At 41.3% G+C, this 18,287-nt stretch overlaps 1 protein-coding gene across 6 annotated transcripts in view; it reads right to left on the reverse strand.

The window, feature by feature from the left end:
• Positions 1 to 18,287, reverse strand: part of PIEZO2 (piezo type mechanosensitive ion channel component 2) — a 454,193-nt gene that overhangs the window by 290,107 nt on the left and 145,799 nt on the right. For all 6 annotated transcript variants that reach the window (XM_089305336.1, XM_089305338.1, XM_089305337.1 and 3 more), the window contains exon 3: positions 7,691 to 7,816. In XM_089305336.1, coding sequence (XP_089161462.1) covers positions 7,691 to 7,816 — 126 coding nt within the window. The remainder of the gene's footprint in view (positions 1 to 7,690; positions 7,817 to 18,287) is intronic.

An 18,287-nucleotide genomic window follows, 5' to 3' on the forward strand; every position in this document is an offset into this window, starting at 1 on the left:
CCAGGAGCAGAGAAGTTGAGTTCCAGAAAGAGGACCTGCGTCTCCAAAGAGGCACATTCTCAATACCACCTTCCAAACAGTGCCATTTGGCTCTATTATCTGAGAGCCCAAACACAAGGCATAAAGTAAATCTAAATCCAAATCCACATAAAACAGAATTGGCAAGAAACCGGGATGACAATTTTCCACAGAGAGTTAATTCATTGGCACCATGTAAGTTTTACAATTTGTAAATTTCATCCACATGACCGTGTATTTGGTTCTGAGCAGTTTCTACTTCCCTGTGGTTATATGTGACCTTGAGCAAGAAATATGACTTCTCTAATAAAAGCAACAACAGCAGCTTTTAATGATGGAGTGTTTGCCATAGGCCAGGCACTGTTGGAAAGACATGGCCTGTATTACCCCAACCCTTACAACAACCTGTGTGATGGAGACAGCTCTTTTCATTTTTGCAGTGGGGTAACTGGGGCACAGAGAGAAGGAAGCAGCTCACAGTCACCAACGAACCTAAAAGTCACTCATTGATGGCCGATGCCGCGGCTCAATAGGCTAATCCTCCACCTGCAGCGCCGGCACCCCGGGTTCTAGTCCCGGTCGGGGTGCCGGATTCTGTCCCGGTTGCTCCTCTTCCAGTTCAGCTCTCTGCTGTGGGCCGGGAAGGCAGTGGAGGATGGCCCAAGTGCTTGGGCTCTGCACCTGCATGGGAGACCAGGAGGAAGCACCAGGCTCCTGGCTTAGGATCAGTGCAGCACGCCGGCCACAATGCGCCGGCCATAGCAGCCACTTGGGGGGTGAACCAACAGAAAAAGGAAGACCTTTCTCTGTCTCTCTCTCTCTCTCTCTCTCTCACTGCCTAACTCTGCCTGCCAAAAAAATAAATAAATAAAGAGAAAAAAAGTCACTCATAGATATATTAAATACTATAAAAATTCCCACAAAAACATTTCTCATAATAAGATACTCTACCTGACAAGCACACTGAGAACTGACCATCACCATACAACCATTACGCCAAGGCCAGTTAAATTGTTGATGTGGCACTGGTCTGAGAATCTTCTAGCCTGGCGATGCCATCCTCTCCATTCACTCTCTGACCTGAGTCTAGTGTTTAACAGTGAAAACTGCATATATTCATTATTCTCAGAGCATTGAGTCTGTCCAATATCAGATTACAAGAACATTTCCAGCTATGCTTCCATCCAGAATCTACTGATCGTAAATTTGTCTCCCACTGGAACAGCCTCACTTACTCTGTGGAACACCAGGCTACATCCAGGTTGGCATGTGCCTAAGTGAGCCAGTGGATGGAAAAGCAATCGGCCTCAGTTACCAGGAGCTGAGGGAAGTAGCATTCACAGCTCATTCCCTCACTGTATACAAGTGCCTGCAAGGCGTGTGATGCACGTGCCTGAAGACACCCTTGTTAGGAGAAAATAGACCGTGGTGTCCTGAAGGAGAATCATGACTTGGTCCAGATTCCTGGTTGTTTGATGGAGGGGGCAATACCCACTTTCAGGGTGCTCACTCACAGAGAGAAAGCGTCTGTCTGTGGTCCCTAAGTAGGTCACTAAATGGATAGAGCAGCAAAGTGGGAGAGGAAGGGAAGGCTGTGCAGAAGCACACTTCTCTCACATGCTGCCTCACCAAGACTCCTAAGACAGCAGTTGGCACAAAGAAATTTCCCAACACAACTCTTCCAGCAAGGAGGGTGTGAGTTTCCTTTTAAATATTTTGTCTCCCCTTCCATATATCTGTCCCCCACAACACTGTCACAGATTAAAAAAAAATAAAAAATTCCCATGGGCTCTACAGTTATTTTTATATGAACGGATTCACCAGGTGCCTATATGAATTTTGTAGCGTACCGTTAATTAACGCGACCAATAGCTACCAAAGCATGGGGTGAAGTCTTTAACTACAGTGTCAAGAGCTGAGACAGAATTGGCACCAGAGGCCAAGCATACACTTTGTGATCCACTCTGTGCATCACCTCCCAGTCAGTGGAAGGGGGCTGTGAACTACCAGCCCATGTCGGTCCCTTGGTCTTCTCGTCACACAAGGGGATCTCAGTTTAGACGTGGGGTAACTCCCTGCAACTGTCCCCAGCAGAGCCTGCTTCCTCATTGTTACAATCCCTACCTCAACACCATTTGCAATAGGAGCACTGTGCTCACCCAAGAAAAAGATGTCCCCTCAGAGAAGAAAGACCACAGAAGGGCACAGCCCTGCACCAACAAGGCTTGGCCAGCATAGCCTCTTCCTGCCAATGAATGATCCTATTGTCCCCAGCAGAGTCAAGCCTGGTGATGGAAGCTCCCACTCACTCCTCCACTGCCCACGCTCCTATACACAGCAGAGCTGTCCAGCTGCACAGTGCCACCCACCCAAAAGACCTGTTTAGAAAATAAAGTGGGGCAATGCACATGCAATGCACTCCTTAAGAACCTGGAGCCCAGCTATAACAAGAAAAAAGGAGTGATGAATCGGAAAAAAAAAAAAAAAAAAGACTGCAGATCCCTGGGGATCTGAAAACTTGGAGGTACTCTATACCTTGTAGTCATTGTCACCGGAAAGTTTTTATGTAGTACTGAAAACAAGAGTTTCTTTCCCTCAATGGCATGCTTTAGCACAGCACACAAAACCAAACCGGCCTTGAAATTTCACCAGCGTGGCCACACATCTACCATGGAGCCTAACAAACTACTTTTTATATAATCTGTAATGACATAATTGAAACCGGGTTTGCATTTATTTAAGTAGCACAGTTGTGATGGAAGGTCAATATTTTAGTAAGCGGCACAACACGTGTTTGAGTGAGGCTTACAGAGGTCTCCTCTGCTCCATGGATTCCTGTCTTACTTTTGAGAACCCCGTTTTAGAAATGAAAAGAAGAAAGTGAGAGGGAGAAAGGGGTGGTGTTGAGTTTCAGCTCTGCACAATGGCACCTTTAACAAGTCTGCTAGCTGGTCAAAAACCAAACAGAGTGGTTTGAGAAAGTCTTTACTACTGCCCGTTAATATTCACAGGACTCTGGGGGAAGGAGAACTTTCAATGACTCAATATTTATAAATGCTACTGTTGTCCCACAAACACGTGTCAGATTCCTGAAAGATGCTGGGAGCTTTTGCTCTAAGGAGGGTGAGGGTAGGAATTTTAAATAGGGAAAGAAGTCATTAGCAAAACAAAATTAAATACATATAAATGAGCACTTGGCGGTCTTGAATTTGAATACTATTTGAATAAGATTGGTAACCTAATCTGTCTGGTCAATTTCATTTTAATTTGCCAAGAGCTTGATCATGGAGAAAACATTCAAAATGTACAATGCTGATAGGCAGGATGGTTTTTAACTTTTTTTTTTTTTGCATTTAGCTATTTCATATCTGTGACTGCCAAAAAGAGCTTAACTTCAAGTCTGGAATATCAAAATAACTGAGTTTGTGTTTACAGCTCTGATGGTGTAATGACAACTCCAAGTGCTTGAGAAACAATAACATTAGTGAAGGGAAGTCAACGCGAAATTAAAGTCAGTGTTTCCATTACCCACCCTAGCAGTATTTTCAGGAGTTTCTATAATTTGATCATTAAAAAACTGTGCAAGGCTGGAAACCTGGTCTGTGTCAGTCTTGGACTAACCTAGCTTGCAAAGCTCTGAAATTTGTTTGTCCTTCCTCTTTTATCCTCTTTCAAGAATGTATTTATTTGAACTGCTACACCTGAAATTGAACCCAAAAAAATGTGCAACACTGATGAGCCAATGCTATTGCATGTCTCAACAACATTTCAGAAGAAATTTATGATGTCTGTAACTCACCTTCAAAATGGCCTGTCACCGGAAGTAATCACCTCAAATCTCTTGTTAAACTCAGCTTTAACCTAATCTCTCCATTGTTTACTTCATCCCAAATATTGGAACTTCAAGCTGGAATGTTAACTTTTGCAGAAATAAACTTCCAACTGGAATTTTGCTTTATAGAAATAAAGCTTACTATTATAACATCTATTTAATTGGCTCTTTGTGGAACAGAGGAGAGCGTTCAGAAGGTAACATCAATAAAGAAAAGGGAAGGCATTCTATTATATTCTGTCAGATTCGAATTCCATTGCCATGAAGAGTAACAGTAGAAGACATTTGTGAGTTAAAGCATCTCTGATGTCTCATCTCTGAGAGAGACAAGGACGGATCATGGTATTGAGCAGCCTAAATATACAGGAAGTGGGGTTAAGAGGGGCAGACCTAACTCCAGAAGATGGAGCCAGCAAAGAACGATTTGGAAAAGACATGTTGAGAGGCCAGCTCTGACTGTACAAGGTGCTGCAAAAAGTTTGTGGAGATGGAATTAAAAGATAAGTATATTTTGATGCAACAATTTTTGAATTCCATGCATACAAGGGTCCCTCAAAAAGTTCATGGAAAATGTGTGCTAAGAACAAGCTATGCATGCATTTCCAAATTTCTTGCACCAAAATAAACTTATCTTTAGCAGGAAGCTGGAATCAGGAGCTGTGACCAGGGCTCAAAACCAAGTGCTCTGATAGGCATCTCAACCAGCATCGTAACTACTAGAGCCAATTTCCTCCCCTTCATGGACTTTTTGAAGTACCCTCACACCTACAGTGGCTTCCTCCCCTCACCACTGGAAAATACAGTTTTCCTCTTATCAACTCAGGTCCCATGTGAAATATCTAGGAAGTTTGAATCCTTGCCTGGGAAAGGTGGATCCAAAGTTAAGAACACACGTGTGTGTGTGTGTGTGTGTGCACCTGTGTATATCTTACAAAGAGAACATACAGAGTAAACACATTCACACACATGGAGAAGGGAATGTTTTAGAATTTCATATTAATTTCTTATTTTGGTCTTTGTAGAACTGTGGGAAATCACCATTTGAAAGAAATTAGAAATTGCTGGGTTTCCCTGAGACAGGAGGTTAATTTTCCCTCTTAAGCCAGTCACTCTCCAGTGCACTCTCCCGTACTACTCAGCAGCCTGAAATTATTTTAGGGAGCAAACATGATACATGTTTACAAATTCAAGTTTTTAAAATCTGGTAAATTGTAATGTATCCTGTGTTGTATTACTTCCAGCGATGGAGAATTTGTTATTCTTGAAAAAGCCTTTTATTTGAACAATATTTGAGGCTATAAAAATCCTCCCATGTGATTCCCAGAGTGCCTTTCTCAGAAATAGCCAAAAAGGTTTTTGGTTAAGAAACACCGTAAAATATTGCTTCTGACATTTCTACTAAGTCCCAAAATATTTGAATCTGGAAAAATACCACAATACTCTTTGTTATTACTGTAATAACTAAACATTACATAAACATGGTGCTTTTTCAATATTTTACTAATGGCATCACATTTGATTTTCAGCAAACATTAAATTCACATCTAAAAATTGAATACTATTCAGTCATGAAAAGGAATGAATTACTTGTGCATGCTACAACATGGATTGACTTTGAAAACATTATGCTAAGTAAAAGAAGACAGAAACAAAGAGGCCACAGATTGTGTAACTCCATTTAGATAAAATGACCGAAATAGGTAAACTTAATAGAGACAGAAAGGAAGTGGTGGCTGCCTAGGGATGGCTGGGAAGGAAATGAAGAATAACTGTTCATGTATCCAGAATTTCTTTTGGGGGTGATGCCAAGTATTTTGGAATCAGATAGTGGTTGCACAATCTTTTAACCATATTAACCATTGAATTGTATACTTTAAATGAGTGAGTTTTATGGGATGAGAACGATAGACCAATTTTAAAAACAACACCTTAAACAATATATCTTTAAAAAGCTCATCTTGGCAAGCATTGTGATCAAAGGAACTCTGAAATCAATTATATGAGTACTAACTCATATAATATGAGTACTAACTCTAGCTCTCTCTATAACTAAAAGTTATGCAATGAGGGATACTTAATAACTTCAGAACATGAATTCTCTGAAAGAAACTTCCACTATATTTAAGGGAAAGCTCTTTAATCTATAGAATATTCTAATCTTTTTTATTGTACTGGCAAGGAGAGATTTACATCATATTACTTGTGCTTGTACTTATAAACATTCATGAGGGGCTGGTGCTGTGGTGTAGCTGGTAGAGCCACTGGTTTTCTTTATATGCATGCTAGATTCCAAAATGTGAGTGGTAAAATATGAATCTTAATTTCTACAAAGATACCCAATTCATTCCAGACCAAATATGAGCACATATTTTGTTGGTCTTATTTCCAGGAACAATGTAGTCTGTGTGACCCTGCATTACAAGTGAGTGAGAGGGGCCGGCACTATGGCCTAGCAGCTCTGGCATCCCATATGGGCGCCGGTTGAAGTTCTGGCTGCTCCACTTCTGATCCAGCTCTCTGCTATGGCCTGGGAAAGCAGTGGAAGATGGCCCAAGTCTCTGGGCCCCCACACCCATGTGGGAGACCTGGAAGAAGTTCCTGGCTCCTGGCTTCAGATCGGCACATCTCCGGCCATTGCGACTAACTGGGGAGTGAACCAGCGGATGGAAGACACACTCTCTCTCTCTCTCTCTCTCTCTCTCTCTCTCTGCCTCTCTTTCTCTCTCTCTGTAACTCCAACTTTCAAATAAATAAATCTTTAAAAAAACATTCAGGAAACTTCCAAACCCACAAATGGGTGCTTTAAAGAACAAATTGACATGTTAAAATCGTTATTATAGAGTATTTCAAATATCCAAGGGCTTCTTAAGGTTTAACTTAAAACATATGGATGGTATTCCATCTATTAAAAATGCATGCTTTTTCAAGTGACAATTATACATCTGACCAACACTGAAGCGTGATTGACTCAATGGCAGGTTCATTTTGGAAAGATCATACCTAAATAAAGGACCAATATGGATCACAACTTCAAACTACAGTGAGCATGAGATGTAGCATTTCCTGTGAAATCAATACCTTCCAACTTAAAAAAGAAACTGTCACTACATTTTTGCATAAAGATATAAGAAATTTTACATTATGCTTTGCAATAGGACAGATGTCACTGTCATGTAATTCATACAACACTATTCATCTTTTGGCCTTCCATCATGTTAGAAAGATTATGTGTGTAGGGGTAGGCACTGTGGCACAGCTAACTGAACCACAACTTACAACTCCACATCACATATGCCTGTACAAGTCCTGGCTACTCTGCTAGTGATCCAGCTGCCTGCTAATGCACCTGGGAAGGCAGTGGACGATGGCCCAAGTATATGGGTCCCTGCCTACGGTGTGGGTGACCTGGATGGAGTTCAGAGCTCCCAGCTTCAACTGTTGTAGGCATCTGGGGAGTGAGCCAGCAGATTGAAGTTCTCTCTTATTTCAAATAAATAAATAAATGTTTTTAAACAAGAAATTGTACATGTGCCTTGTGACTAGTCATTCTATAAGCTGCAGGGAGTATTTATAAATCTTGATTTTTACGTTAAGTCCAATGATAATGTCTTACACAATAAGGGATCCCATGTATTATATATGTTGAAGGTTCAGTTATTAATTTGGTTTCATGACATAATTTTCTTTGTATGTATTTGCACTACACTGGCTTGCCAACTGACCCAGAATCACCATGAATTTTGTAATGTAATCATTGCATACATTTCTATGAGTGTGAGGATACAACAGTTTTGCTATGCGTGAACATAATATGAAGAAACAAATCAGCACCCTACTCACAGTTGTAACCAGGTGCAATGCGGTGCTGAGCTTCAAGGCTGGCCAACGTGATGTGGAAAATGATGTGCAGCAGCAGGAAGGAGAGGCTGGTGAGGCACAGAGACTTCAACAACCGTCCTGTGTGTCCTGTAGGAAAAAAAGCACGGGATGTTGAGAGATCATGACACTGAATCACCCACTTCACTCTTGCACGGATCCACATAGAAAGTGCTTTTGGATAACTTCCTGTGTAGACTGACTCACAGGATATGAAGTGTGATCAATGTTTTCTTAATTATTGATCTATAGCAACAAGCTTAGTCCCTTTGCCTTGCATTTGTTAAAAATTCACTGTAAAAGAAAGATACTTTTCTACTTATTATAAGACATGGTACAGAAGAACTACAGAAAGGTCCTGGTCCAGAAAAGTGCCACCAATGTGGAAGGAACAGATAACCCTTCTCTTATGAAAGTGTTTCCAGAAAGTGGAAAAAGAAGCAAAGCTGGGATTGACATTTGGTCTAGTGGAAGACACAACTTGGGATGCCTGCATCCCACATAGCAGTGGCTGGATTTCAGTTCCAGTTATAGCTCCTGATTCTAGCTTCTTCTGAATGTGGACCCTGGAGAGCAGCAGGTGATAGCTCAAGTAACTGGGTCTTTGTCACCCATGTGGGAGACCTGGATTGAGTTCCCAGCTCCCTCCCAGATTTGGAGGGAAATAGTGAATTGGGAGCACTGTATCTCTCTCTCTCTCTCTCTCTCTCTCTATATATATATATATACACACACACACACACACCTCTCTATATATATACACACATACACATACATTGTATATCATCTATCACCATCATCTATATCTCTTTGTCTCCTTTCTTTTTATCTCTGTATATTCTCAACTTTTATATCATAATCATCTAGAGTTTAACACACAGTGTTGAGTGTGGCTTAACATTAACAAATACAAGGAGGCTTCAAATGGTTCAGGAAAAATGACATTAAAAGATAGAATGTGCTGGGCTGGCTCTGTGGCTTAATAGGTTAAGCCTCCGCCTGTGGTGCTGCATCCCATACAGGCTTCGGTTTGTGTCCCAGCTGCTCCTCCAATCCAGCTTCCTGATGATTGCCTGGGAAAGCAGTAGAAGATGGCCCAAGTCCTTGGGCCCCTGCACCCACATGGGAGACCTAGAAGAAGCTCCAGGCTCCTGGCTTTGGATCTGCCCAGTTCCAGCTGTTGTGGCCATTTGGGGAGTGAACCAATATATGTAAGATCTCTCTCTCTCTCTCTCTGTCTTTACCTCTCTCTGTAACTCTCTTTCAAATAAATTAAATAGGTCTTTTTAAAAAAGGCAAAATGTGTATTTCCAAGGAACTTTTTGAAGCCTTTTCATCTATAGTTGTAATTCATACATTTTGTGTAGCTCAAAAGGAGTCACCATTAAAATCTGTACCATTTTTATCAGTGGGACAAAGGCAGACCACGAAAACTATGTAACTCCACACCTGCCTCTTTCAGAGACTGTGTGAGCCCTACCCTCTGGGGTCCTGCTAACTGCTGTGGCAGGGTTGACTGTCCACACGCCTGCTCTGAACTGGACAGGGTGCTGTTCATAACTGCTTTGAGGGCCTCAGATGTGCTGCATACAGGGACCAGGGACAGGGCAGCCCATAATATGCCCTCTGGAAAAGCTTGTAATCACCACGAAGCTGAAGTGTAAAGGTCTAAAACATCATAAATATAATGAAAAATCAGTAAAATATATCTATATTATTTCATTCTCAAATGAAATGTTACTATAGGGGAATACTTGACAAGTAAAGCCTACTTGTTTATATAGCACATAATCAAACTTTATTTAACTGATCTTAAGAAAACGTCTCTCTGTTAATACTTCTCTCCAGTGAAAGCAATAAAAGCCATAGCAGGGTTGAGAACAGTTGAAAAGACTATTTCCCCTTGAGTTCTGCTTCCATTTATTTCAAACTTTTTATTGTCTTAAAGGCTAATAAAATTCAGTCTCAACAAGGTGATATTTTTCTAACTTTTGCAACAATCCAGTTTGGGCCTGTAATCAGTTACTCAAATGAAAACTCACCCTGTTGAGACTGAATTTCAAGGTTTGGCAACAATGACTGCATCACAAACCAGTGCTGTGCTCTTTTTATGGCTGAATTTCACTCCACTGTGTGGAGGAAGATATGTTCATCCATTCACCTATTGATGGTCACTGGATTACAAAAACTTCTTGGCTCCTATGGATAGAGCTGGTATGAACACACAGGCATATGCATTTGTTTGAGTGTTTACTTGCAATTATTTTATATATTTATCAAAAAGTAGAGTTGCTGTATCATGGCATTATATGTTGAGTTTTTGAGGAACTGCCAAATTGTTTTCCACAGGACATGTATCATTTTACACTCCTACCAGATGGTCACTGACTTGTTCCCTCTTCATATGGTCTTTCCCCTGTGCACACACACTGGTGTCTCTCGGGGTATACAAATCTCTTCCACTGTATAATAAGAATCACATTTCCTCCAGTGTCCAATAACATGTTCTTGCTTTCCAGCTGAGGCCTCACCACAAGACATTGAGCGCCAGTTCCCACCAGAAGTCTCTTCAATGCAGTCAATACTTTTAAAAATGCACCTCCAAAGTCGTCCAGCCTCTATCCATTACCCAGTTCTACAGACACATCCAGGTGTTTGTCACAGCAGCAACCCTCCACTTCCCATACAAAGTCTGGATGGACCAGGTTGTGGGGGCTGTCATAACTAAGCACTACAGACTGGGTGACTTCAACAACAGAAGTTGTTTTCTAGTGGTTCTGAAGATCAGAAGTCTAAGGCCAAGGCATTGGCATGCTTGTTCTCATCTGAGGCCCATCTCCCGGGTTTGGAGATAGTCGCTTTCTGGCTGTGTCCTCCCACATATCTTCCTCTGTGCATGCACTTCCTTGGTGTCTGTTTGCATATCTGAATTTCCTCTTTCTACAAGGACACCAGTTAGATTGGATCATGTTCATCATAAATGTCCTAACTCCAAATAAGTCACATCCTGATGTACCGAGAGTTAAGGTTTCAAAATATGAACCCTGGGGGAACACAATTGAACCTGTAATGGTTAACATCCCGGTCTTTCTGACATTATGGGGAGACCTTTCAGCTTTTCTTTTCTAAAAAAAAAATTTATTTATTTATTTATTTGAAAGTCAGAGTTATACACAGAGAGGAGAGGCAGAAAGAGAGGGAGAGAGAGAGAGAGAGAGAGAGAGTCTTCCATCCTCTGGTTCACTCCCCAGTTAGTCGCAACGACCGGAGATGTGCCAATCTGAAGCCAGGAGCCAGGAGCTTCTTCCAGGTCTCCCACATGGGTGCAGGGGCCCAAGGACTTGGGCCATCTTCTACTGCTTTCCCTAGCCATAACAGAAAGCTGGATCAGAAGTGGAGCAGCCGGGAATCGAACTGGCGCCCATATGGGATGCCAGCTCTGCAGGTCAGGGAGTTAACCCACTGCACCACAGCGCCTGGCCCCTCAGCTTTTCACTATGGAGTATGATATTAAGCTGTGAGTTTTCCATATGAGGATTTTATTATATTGAGAAATTGCCTTTATATTCCTAGTTCTCTGAATGCTTTTATCATGAAAACACAGATTTTCAAAAATATTATTTTTGTCTATTGAAATGATACTGCGATTTTTTTTCTTCACATTTTTTGTCCTCGGTCATCCATCAAAACTGTTATGTAGCACAGGACTGCATTTTGTTGAGGATTTCTGCATCTATATTCATAAGAGACCCTGGTCAGTGGTGGTTTTTGCTTGTTTCTTTTCTTGCAGTACGTTTGGATTTGGTGTCAGGACTGTACTAGTCTCACAGCATGAACCAGGAAGTGTTCCCTTATCTTTTACTTAATTAGAAAAGTTTGAAAAGTATTGGGGTTGATTTTTTTTTTTTTTGAATTTTCAAACAATGAAACAATCCAGTCCAGGACTTTTCTTTGCTGGGAGACTTTTAATTAATTCAATCGCTTTGCTTTTATGGATTTGTTCATGTTTTCTATTTATTTGTGTCAATTTAATAATGTTTGCATTTCTAGGACTTTACTCATTTTCGTTAGGGCATCTAATTTGTTGATACCACAGTACTCACACATAATCTCATTTAATTCTGTAAAATTAGCAGAATTGTCCCTACTTTCATTTCTGATGTGAAATTTAGATCTCCCTTTTTTTGATTTATCAGTCTGGCTAAAGGTTTGCAAGTTTTGTTTTTCTTTTCAAAGAATCAACTTTTGGTTTAGTTGGTTCTGTTTCTCTACCCTCCATTTGTTTCTGCTCTTTTATTTCTTCTTTTCTTCTGATAGCTCTGTATTTAGTTTGCTCTTCTTTTTCTAGTTCCATAAAGTAAAATCTAGGTTAGTGCCTTGAGATCATTCTTCCTTTTTAATGTAGTTGTTCAGAGCTATAAATTTTCCTCTAAGCACTAAACTTACTTCATCCAATAAGTTTTGGCCTGTGTATTTTTGTTTCCACTTGTTTCTAGGCATTCCGTAGGTTCCCTTGTGATTGTCCATTTGACCTATTGGTTGTTTAAGACTGTGTTGTTTAATTTCTGTATACTTGTGTATTTTCCAATTTCCCTCCTGTTATTAATTTGTAGCTTCATCCCATTGTAGTTGGAAAGGATACTTTGTATGATATCAACCCTTTAAATTTCTTGAGAATTGTTTTATGGCCTAACATATGGTCTATTCTGGAGCACATTTCATATGAACTTGAGAAGAACATGCCTTCTCTTATTATTGAGAGGAATGTTTCATATATCTGTTAGGTCTAGTTGGCTTATGGTGTTGTTCAAGTGCTCTGCATCTTCACTGGTCTTCTACCTATATTTTCTTCTCATTATTCAAAGTGGGAAATTGACATATCCAAGTATTACTGCAGAAGTGTCTCATATTACCCCTTCAAGTATGTCAGCTGCTGTCTCATGTATTTTAGGACTCTGCTACTTGTTGAGTATATTTTCATAATTGCTATATCTTCTGATGGATTGCCTATATTTATATATTCTTTAAATATCTTTTCTTTTTAAGATTTATTTATGCATTTGAAAGGCAGAGCTATAGAGAGGGACACACACACACACACACACGAGAGAGAGAGAGAGAGAGAGAGAGATCTTCCATCTATGGGTTCACTCCCCCAAATGGCCACAATAGACCATGCTGGGGCATTCTGAAGCCAGGAGCCTCGAGCTCCATCCAGGTCTCCTACATGGATAGGAGGGGCCAAAGTAATTGGGCCATCTTCTTATATCTTCCCAGGTGCATTAGCAGGAAGCTGAATCAGAAGTGGAGCAGCCACTCATACAGGATATCAGCATCACAGGTGGTGGCTTAGCCTGCTGTGCCATGATGGCAGACCCAACCTTTGTCTTTTAAGGATAATGTTACTTAAACAAAATTATTCATTAATTGAGCTTTTTTTAAATTTAGGCACTTTAAAAATGTCATTCCACTTCTTCTGGCCTCCATGGTTTCTCATGGAAATCTGCTGTTAACTTTATTGAAGAACTCTTAGTTTTGATGATTTGTTTCTCTTGCTGTTTTCAATATTCTCTGTCTTTTCACAATTTTATTATTATGTGTCTCATTGTGAGTCTGTTTTATCTTCTTGGGGTGGTTGAGTTTCTCAAATGTGTTGACATATTTCTTTGTTAGAACACGGCATGTTTAGAGTCATTTTTTTTTTTAAATATGATCTCTACCCCTTTCATTTTTTCATCTCATTCTGGACTTCCCAATTTGTTACTTGTTGGTAACCCAGACTTCCCAAAGGCTCTGTTCATTTTTCTTCATTTTTTTCTCTGCTCTTTCTAGCTTTAAGTTCATTGATTCTTTTTCCAGACTGTTCAAGTATGGTGTTGAAACATTCTAATAATTTCTTTCTATTTCAGTTACTGTACTTTTCATCTCAAAACATTTCTGTTTAGTTACCTTTTATAGTTTTTGTATCTTTACTGATATTTTCTACTGTTGAAGCTTTTTTCTTGCTATTCAGTGACCCATACCATAAAATTCAAAGTGTCCCAGCACACAATCCCAAATTATTTGATATATAGAAAAAAATCTAACCAATTTTCAAAATGATTTCTAAAAGGAATCCAAGCAGCAAATTCACAAAGTAAGTAATTTATGGCTAAAATAACAGAATTCCAAATTGCACATTTGCAATTGCAATAGCAATTGCTAAAATGTCTAAGCAAAAGAAATCCAATCTTAACAAGGGAAACAAGTAATAAGAAGTAGTTTGCTAAAATAAATATTAATTTAGGCTTTCTTCATACCTTTTGTTAATTCGTTAAATATTCTCTTCAAATGGAGCTAAGAAAATACACTATCATTTTGCTGAGTCACAACCTAGTCGTATGTGTGTCAACCTAGGTCAAAATCTCACCCCTCTTTCATCATATTTCTGAAAACAAGTTGGAGTCCAATGCCTTGGCCAATATTTCTAGTTTTCTAGCTTTCAAGTGATTTAAATGTGGCACACAAATGTGGAAGATCCACAGCTCTCATGATTGTGCCAATTTTTGTAAGCTAATTTTGAAATTTTCCACCAAGAAAGAATTCATGCAAAATCCTGGAAATTTTGAGAGGCAAGCCTTCAGCCTCGGGTACTTTTCTTGATGGTGAAATGAAACAGCAAGAATTTTCACAGATAGGGGTTCACAGATAAACTAATGAATCCAGTGCAAACTTTGCACAACGATGGAGTTTGCAATGTTCAATACATACTTCAAAGTTTTCTTCAGCTTACCCTCCAGGTAATATTTTTTTTTTATTTATTTCAGCTTAATTGGAGAAACCAAATAGAAGTACTATATAGTCCATGGACTTAGAAAAACTTCTTACATTTGGGGAAAAAAAAGCCTTGAAAAGCACATACTTATATACACAGGGTTTCCCACAATATTGCAATATTGTGCCCCAGGTGGAGCAAATGCAAAGCAGGTGGGCACCAAAAATTAAGGATTGTCTTTTAAACTTAAAATGAGGTTAACTATAGACACCTATTAGCTGGGAAGAGGGTGCTGGGACTTCAGAATAATCCCAACAGTCCAGCTTCCAGGCTGAGTACACGAAGCGGCCAGTGCTTCACCATTCAGTCTCGTAAGAATGGTCACTTTATAAGTGCCAAAGCAATACAAATGGAGAGAAAGAATGCACATCCGCCTTATCTTCCATTGCCATCTCACAGAGGCCACCATCCTGGCCCTCCTCAAACTCTTTCTGCCTAAAGGTGTGGATCAAAGGACAGAGTTCTGGGGACACCACAAAAGCAAATGGAAGACGAATGGCAACTTCATCCCCCCATCATTCTTCCCAGGACTGCAAGTTTTCACCACCTGCCTTCCAGTGAGATCTGGAATTCTCCACTGTGCCCTGCCTCTCAGTCCTGCCTTGCACACACACAATATTCTATTGCCAGTTTTTGTTTTTTTTTAATTGTCAGCTTACTGGAGCCAAAAGAAAGTTGATTTTTTTCCCTTTTTCTCTCCCATTTGGAGACCTCTCATTTATTATCCTGGCTTAATTTCATGTATTATTTTTTACCATTTCATAATAATTAGCTAATAATTTAATTATTTGACAGTTTTTAAAGTGTGATAAACCATTATTACTTCTAAAATGTGCTTCATAATGAGATTGATATAATCAGAGAGAAAAACTGTTCTGAGAATGTAGAGGAGTGATTTAAGGGACACAAGCACAGGACATGAGGTTACCAGTAATGTAAGTTTACACTCTTGCCTTTTTTTAAGATTTATTTTATTTATTTGAAAGACAGAGTTACAGAGAGAGGTAGAGACAGAGAGAGGTCTTCTATCTGCTGGTTCATTCCCCAAATGGCCACAACAGCCGCAACTGAGCCAATCCGAAGCCAGGAGCCAGGAGCTTCTTCCGGGTCTCCCATGTGGGTGCAGAGGCCCAAGGACTTGGGCCATCTTCTACTGCTTTCCCATGTCATAACAGAGAGCTGGATCAGAAGTGGAGCAACTGGGACTCGAACCAGTGCCTACATGGGATGCCGGCACTGCAGGCCAGAGCTTTAACCTACGTGCCACAGAGCCAGCCCCTCCACTTTTGTCTTTATCCTGCATGCTCAGGTACCATTTTTTTTTTCTACAATGTCACATTCCTTATAACTTTGACCCATGGGACTTCTCTCTGATTTTCTATTGCACACTGTCTGTATCTGACAGATGGGAAAATATGTCTTGTGACATTAGTTGCTGTCCTAGGTTGGGTTGCCAGGAAGCAGAATCTGAGATGGAGATGTGAACACAGGAGGTTAGTGAGGAGGGCTTTTAGCAACAACACCTACAGAGAAGCACAGGACTCCAAACAGAACAGAGAGAAGCTGAAGGGGGATGCACCTGCAGTACAGCCCTCAGGCAGTTTTCTGGGGGGTTCTGAAGTCCAGAGAGCCTTTCAGAGTTGTCTGAAATTAGCCTCTGGACCCCACCCTAGCCCTCACACTGACCAGAAGCCTGACATGTGCTGTCCCCAGAGATGGGCCTTCTTCCTACAATGAAGACAGCCCTCTAGAGTCAACCACCTTGGAACCTGGAGGAGTAAGTGCCTTGGTCACTGGGCCACACAGCACAGAGCCACTTTGGTCATGCTGGTTAGATGCCAATCATCCTCAAGTACAGTAGAAGCATCCTGAGGGTGGGACTGCTCCACCTGTACAGTCTCAAGCTTAGCAGGTACTTGATGGCTCATGGTGGCTTTTTATCCGTGGGCCATCTGACCATGACGCCTCCTGCAGCTTCTACCAAGAGAAGCTTGAACTCTTCACTTCCCATCAGTCATGCCCCCGTGGGAAAGGTGTCACCTGGAAGGATCTTCAAACCACACCAGTCCCAGAGGCAGAGAGTGTGAACCCCAGGGCGGCCCTTGGGGTCATCCAGCCACCATCCTCCACCCGCCAGGTGGCTGGATTCTGGCTCCTGTTGTTGCATTTGTGCTTCACCCAGGAATCAGAAGCAAGGATCAGTCACTCCAACAACTTTTTTTTTTCCAGAGCTTCCTCCTTCCCAGCTCCCTTCCCCCAATTTAGAATTGTCTTTCACAGTTTCTGTTGGGACACAGCTGGAACACAGGTAAATCAGTGAAGATAAAGAAATGACCAGATAATTATAGAAGTTGTCTTATATACACCTGAAGAGCAGTGATGTTTTTCTGAGCAAACTGTGTGTTGAAAACCAAAATGTGTGGGCACAAGAATCAGGACTGAGGCATGAAGCAGGAAGAACTTCCCACTCCAGAAAACACCAGGGCCCTGGAGTTTCTGGGTGAGGATGTGGCACTGCTGGCTAAAACCATGTAGTAATGATAGGTAAAATATACAGCAGGTAACATAATGTATGGCGCTCTCTCCAAATCTTACAGAGTGATACTCATCCTTCTCATGATGAAGTGGGACAGTGGAGAGCCCATGTGATGAGGTGAAGTGAGGTGAATGAGATGGGCCTCATGACATAGCTTTAGGCTACTAGCAAGAGCAAGAGGAACAGCAGTACTGTAATACTGTGGCTGCCAAGCTGATAACCCAGAGAGCGGCTAAGTGGCTAGCAGATGGGTAGTGTCTACAGCCTGGATTCACTGAACAAAGGGATGATGGGGTGAGATGATATGAGATTTCTGCACACTTCTTGGAAAAATGTGAGATTTAAAACTTATGACTTGCTTATTTCTAGAAACTTCCTTTTAATATTTTGGCACCATGGATGACAGGCCAACTAAAACCTTAGGAAGTGAAACTACAGATAAGAGGGTGTTATCGTACAATGAGGGAGCCAAAGTCTCGGAAATCATCAAAGGTCAATGCAGTGAACCACTGGAATATGACCTAATTTTCCTCTGGGGTCCCGTAGATTCAAGGGGGCACAACTGCAAAATGCATAGACAGAGATGTGCACAGGGATAGAGAGAGGTGGAGAGTGAGGCAGAGGAACAGTTTATTCAATACAAGCCTACTAACTACAACTCAGAATCATGTGGAAAAACACAAAGCAGGAGAAATCAACCAGGACATGAATTCTCTGAAGGTAAAATGAAAAATTATGAAAATACTGATAATGGCTTTAAACTCAGCTTCTTGGGATCCTCAGGAAGATAAATAAAGAGACCAGTGTTGTGCTACAGTGGGTTAATTCCCTACTGGCAACGTCAGCATCCCATATTGGAATGCTGGTTGGAGTCCTGACTGTTCAACTTCTGTTCCAGCTTCCTGATAATATGCCTGGGAAAGTAGCCGAAGATGGCCCAAGTATTTGGGGCCCTGACACCCATGTAGGAGATCCACACGGAGTCCTGGGCTCCTGACTTCAGCCTGGCCCAGCCCTGGCCATTGCACTCATTTGTAGAGTGACTTAGAAGATGGAAGTTCTTGGCTGGCGCTGCAGCTCAATAGGCTAATCCACCTGTGGCGCCGGCACACCAGGTTCTAGCCCCTGTCGGGGTGCCGGATTCTGTCCCAGTCACTCCTCTTCCTGTCCAGCTCTCTGCTGTGGCCTGGGAGTGCAGTGGAGGATGGCCC

This window comes from Oryctolagus cuniculus, chromosome 10 (genome assembly GCF_051225735.1).
Source record: "Oryctolagus cuniculus isolate XC-2025 breed Fujian yellow rabbit chromosome 10, ASM5122573v1, whole genome shotgun sequence".
Taxonomy (NCBI): Eukaryota; Metazoa; Chordata; class Mammalia; order Lagomorpha; family Leporidae; genus Oryctolagus; species Oryctolagus cuniculus.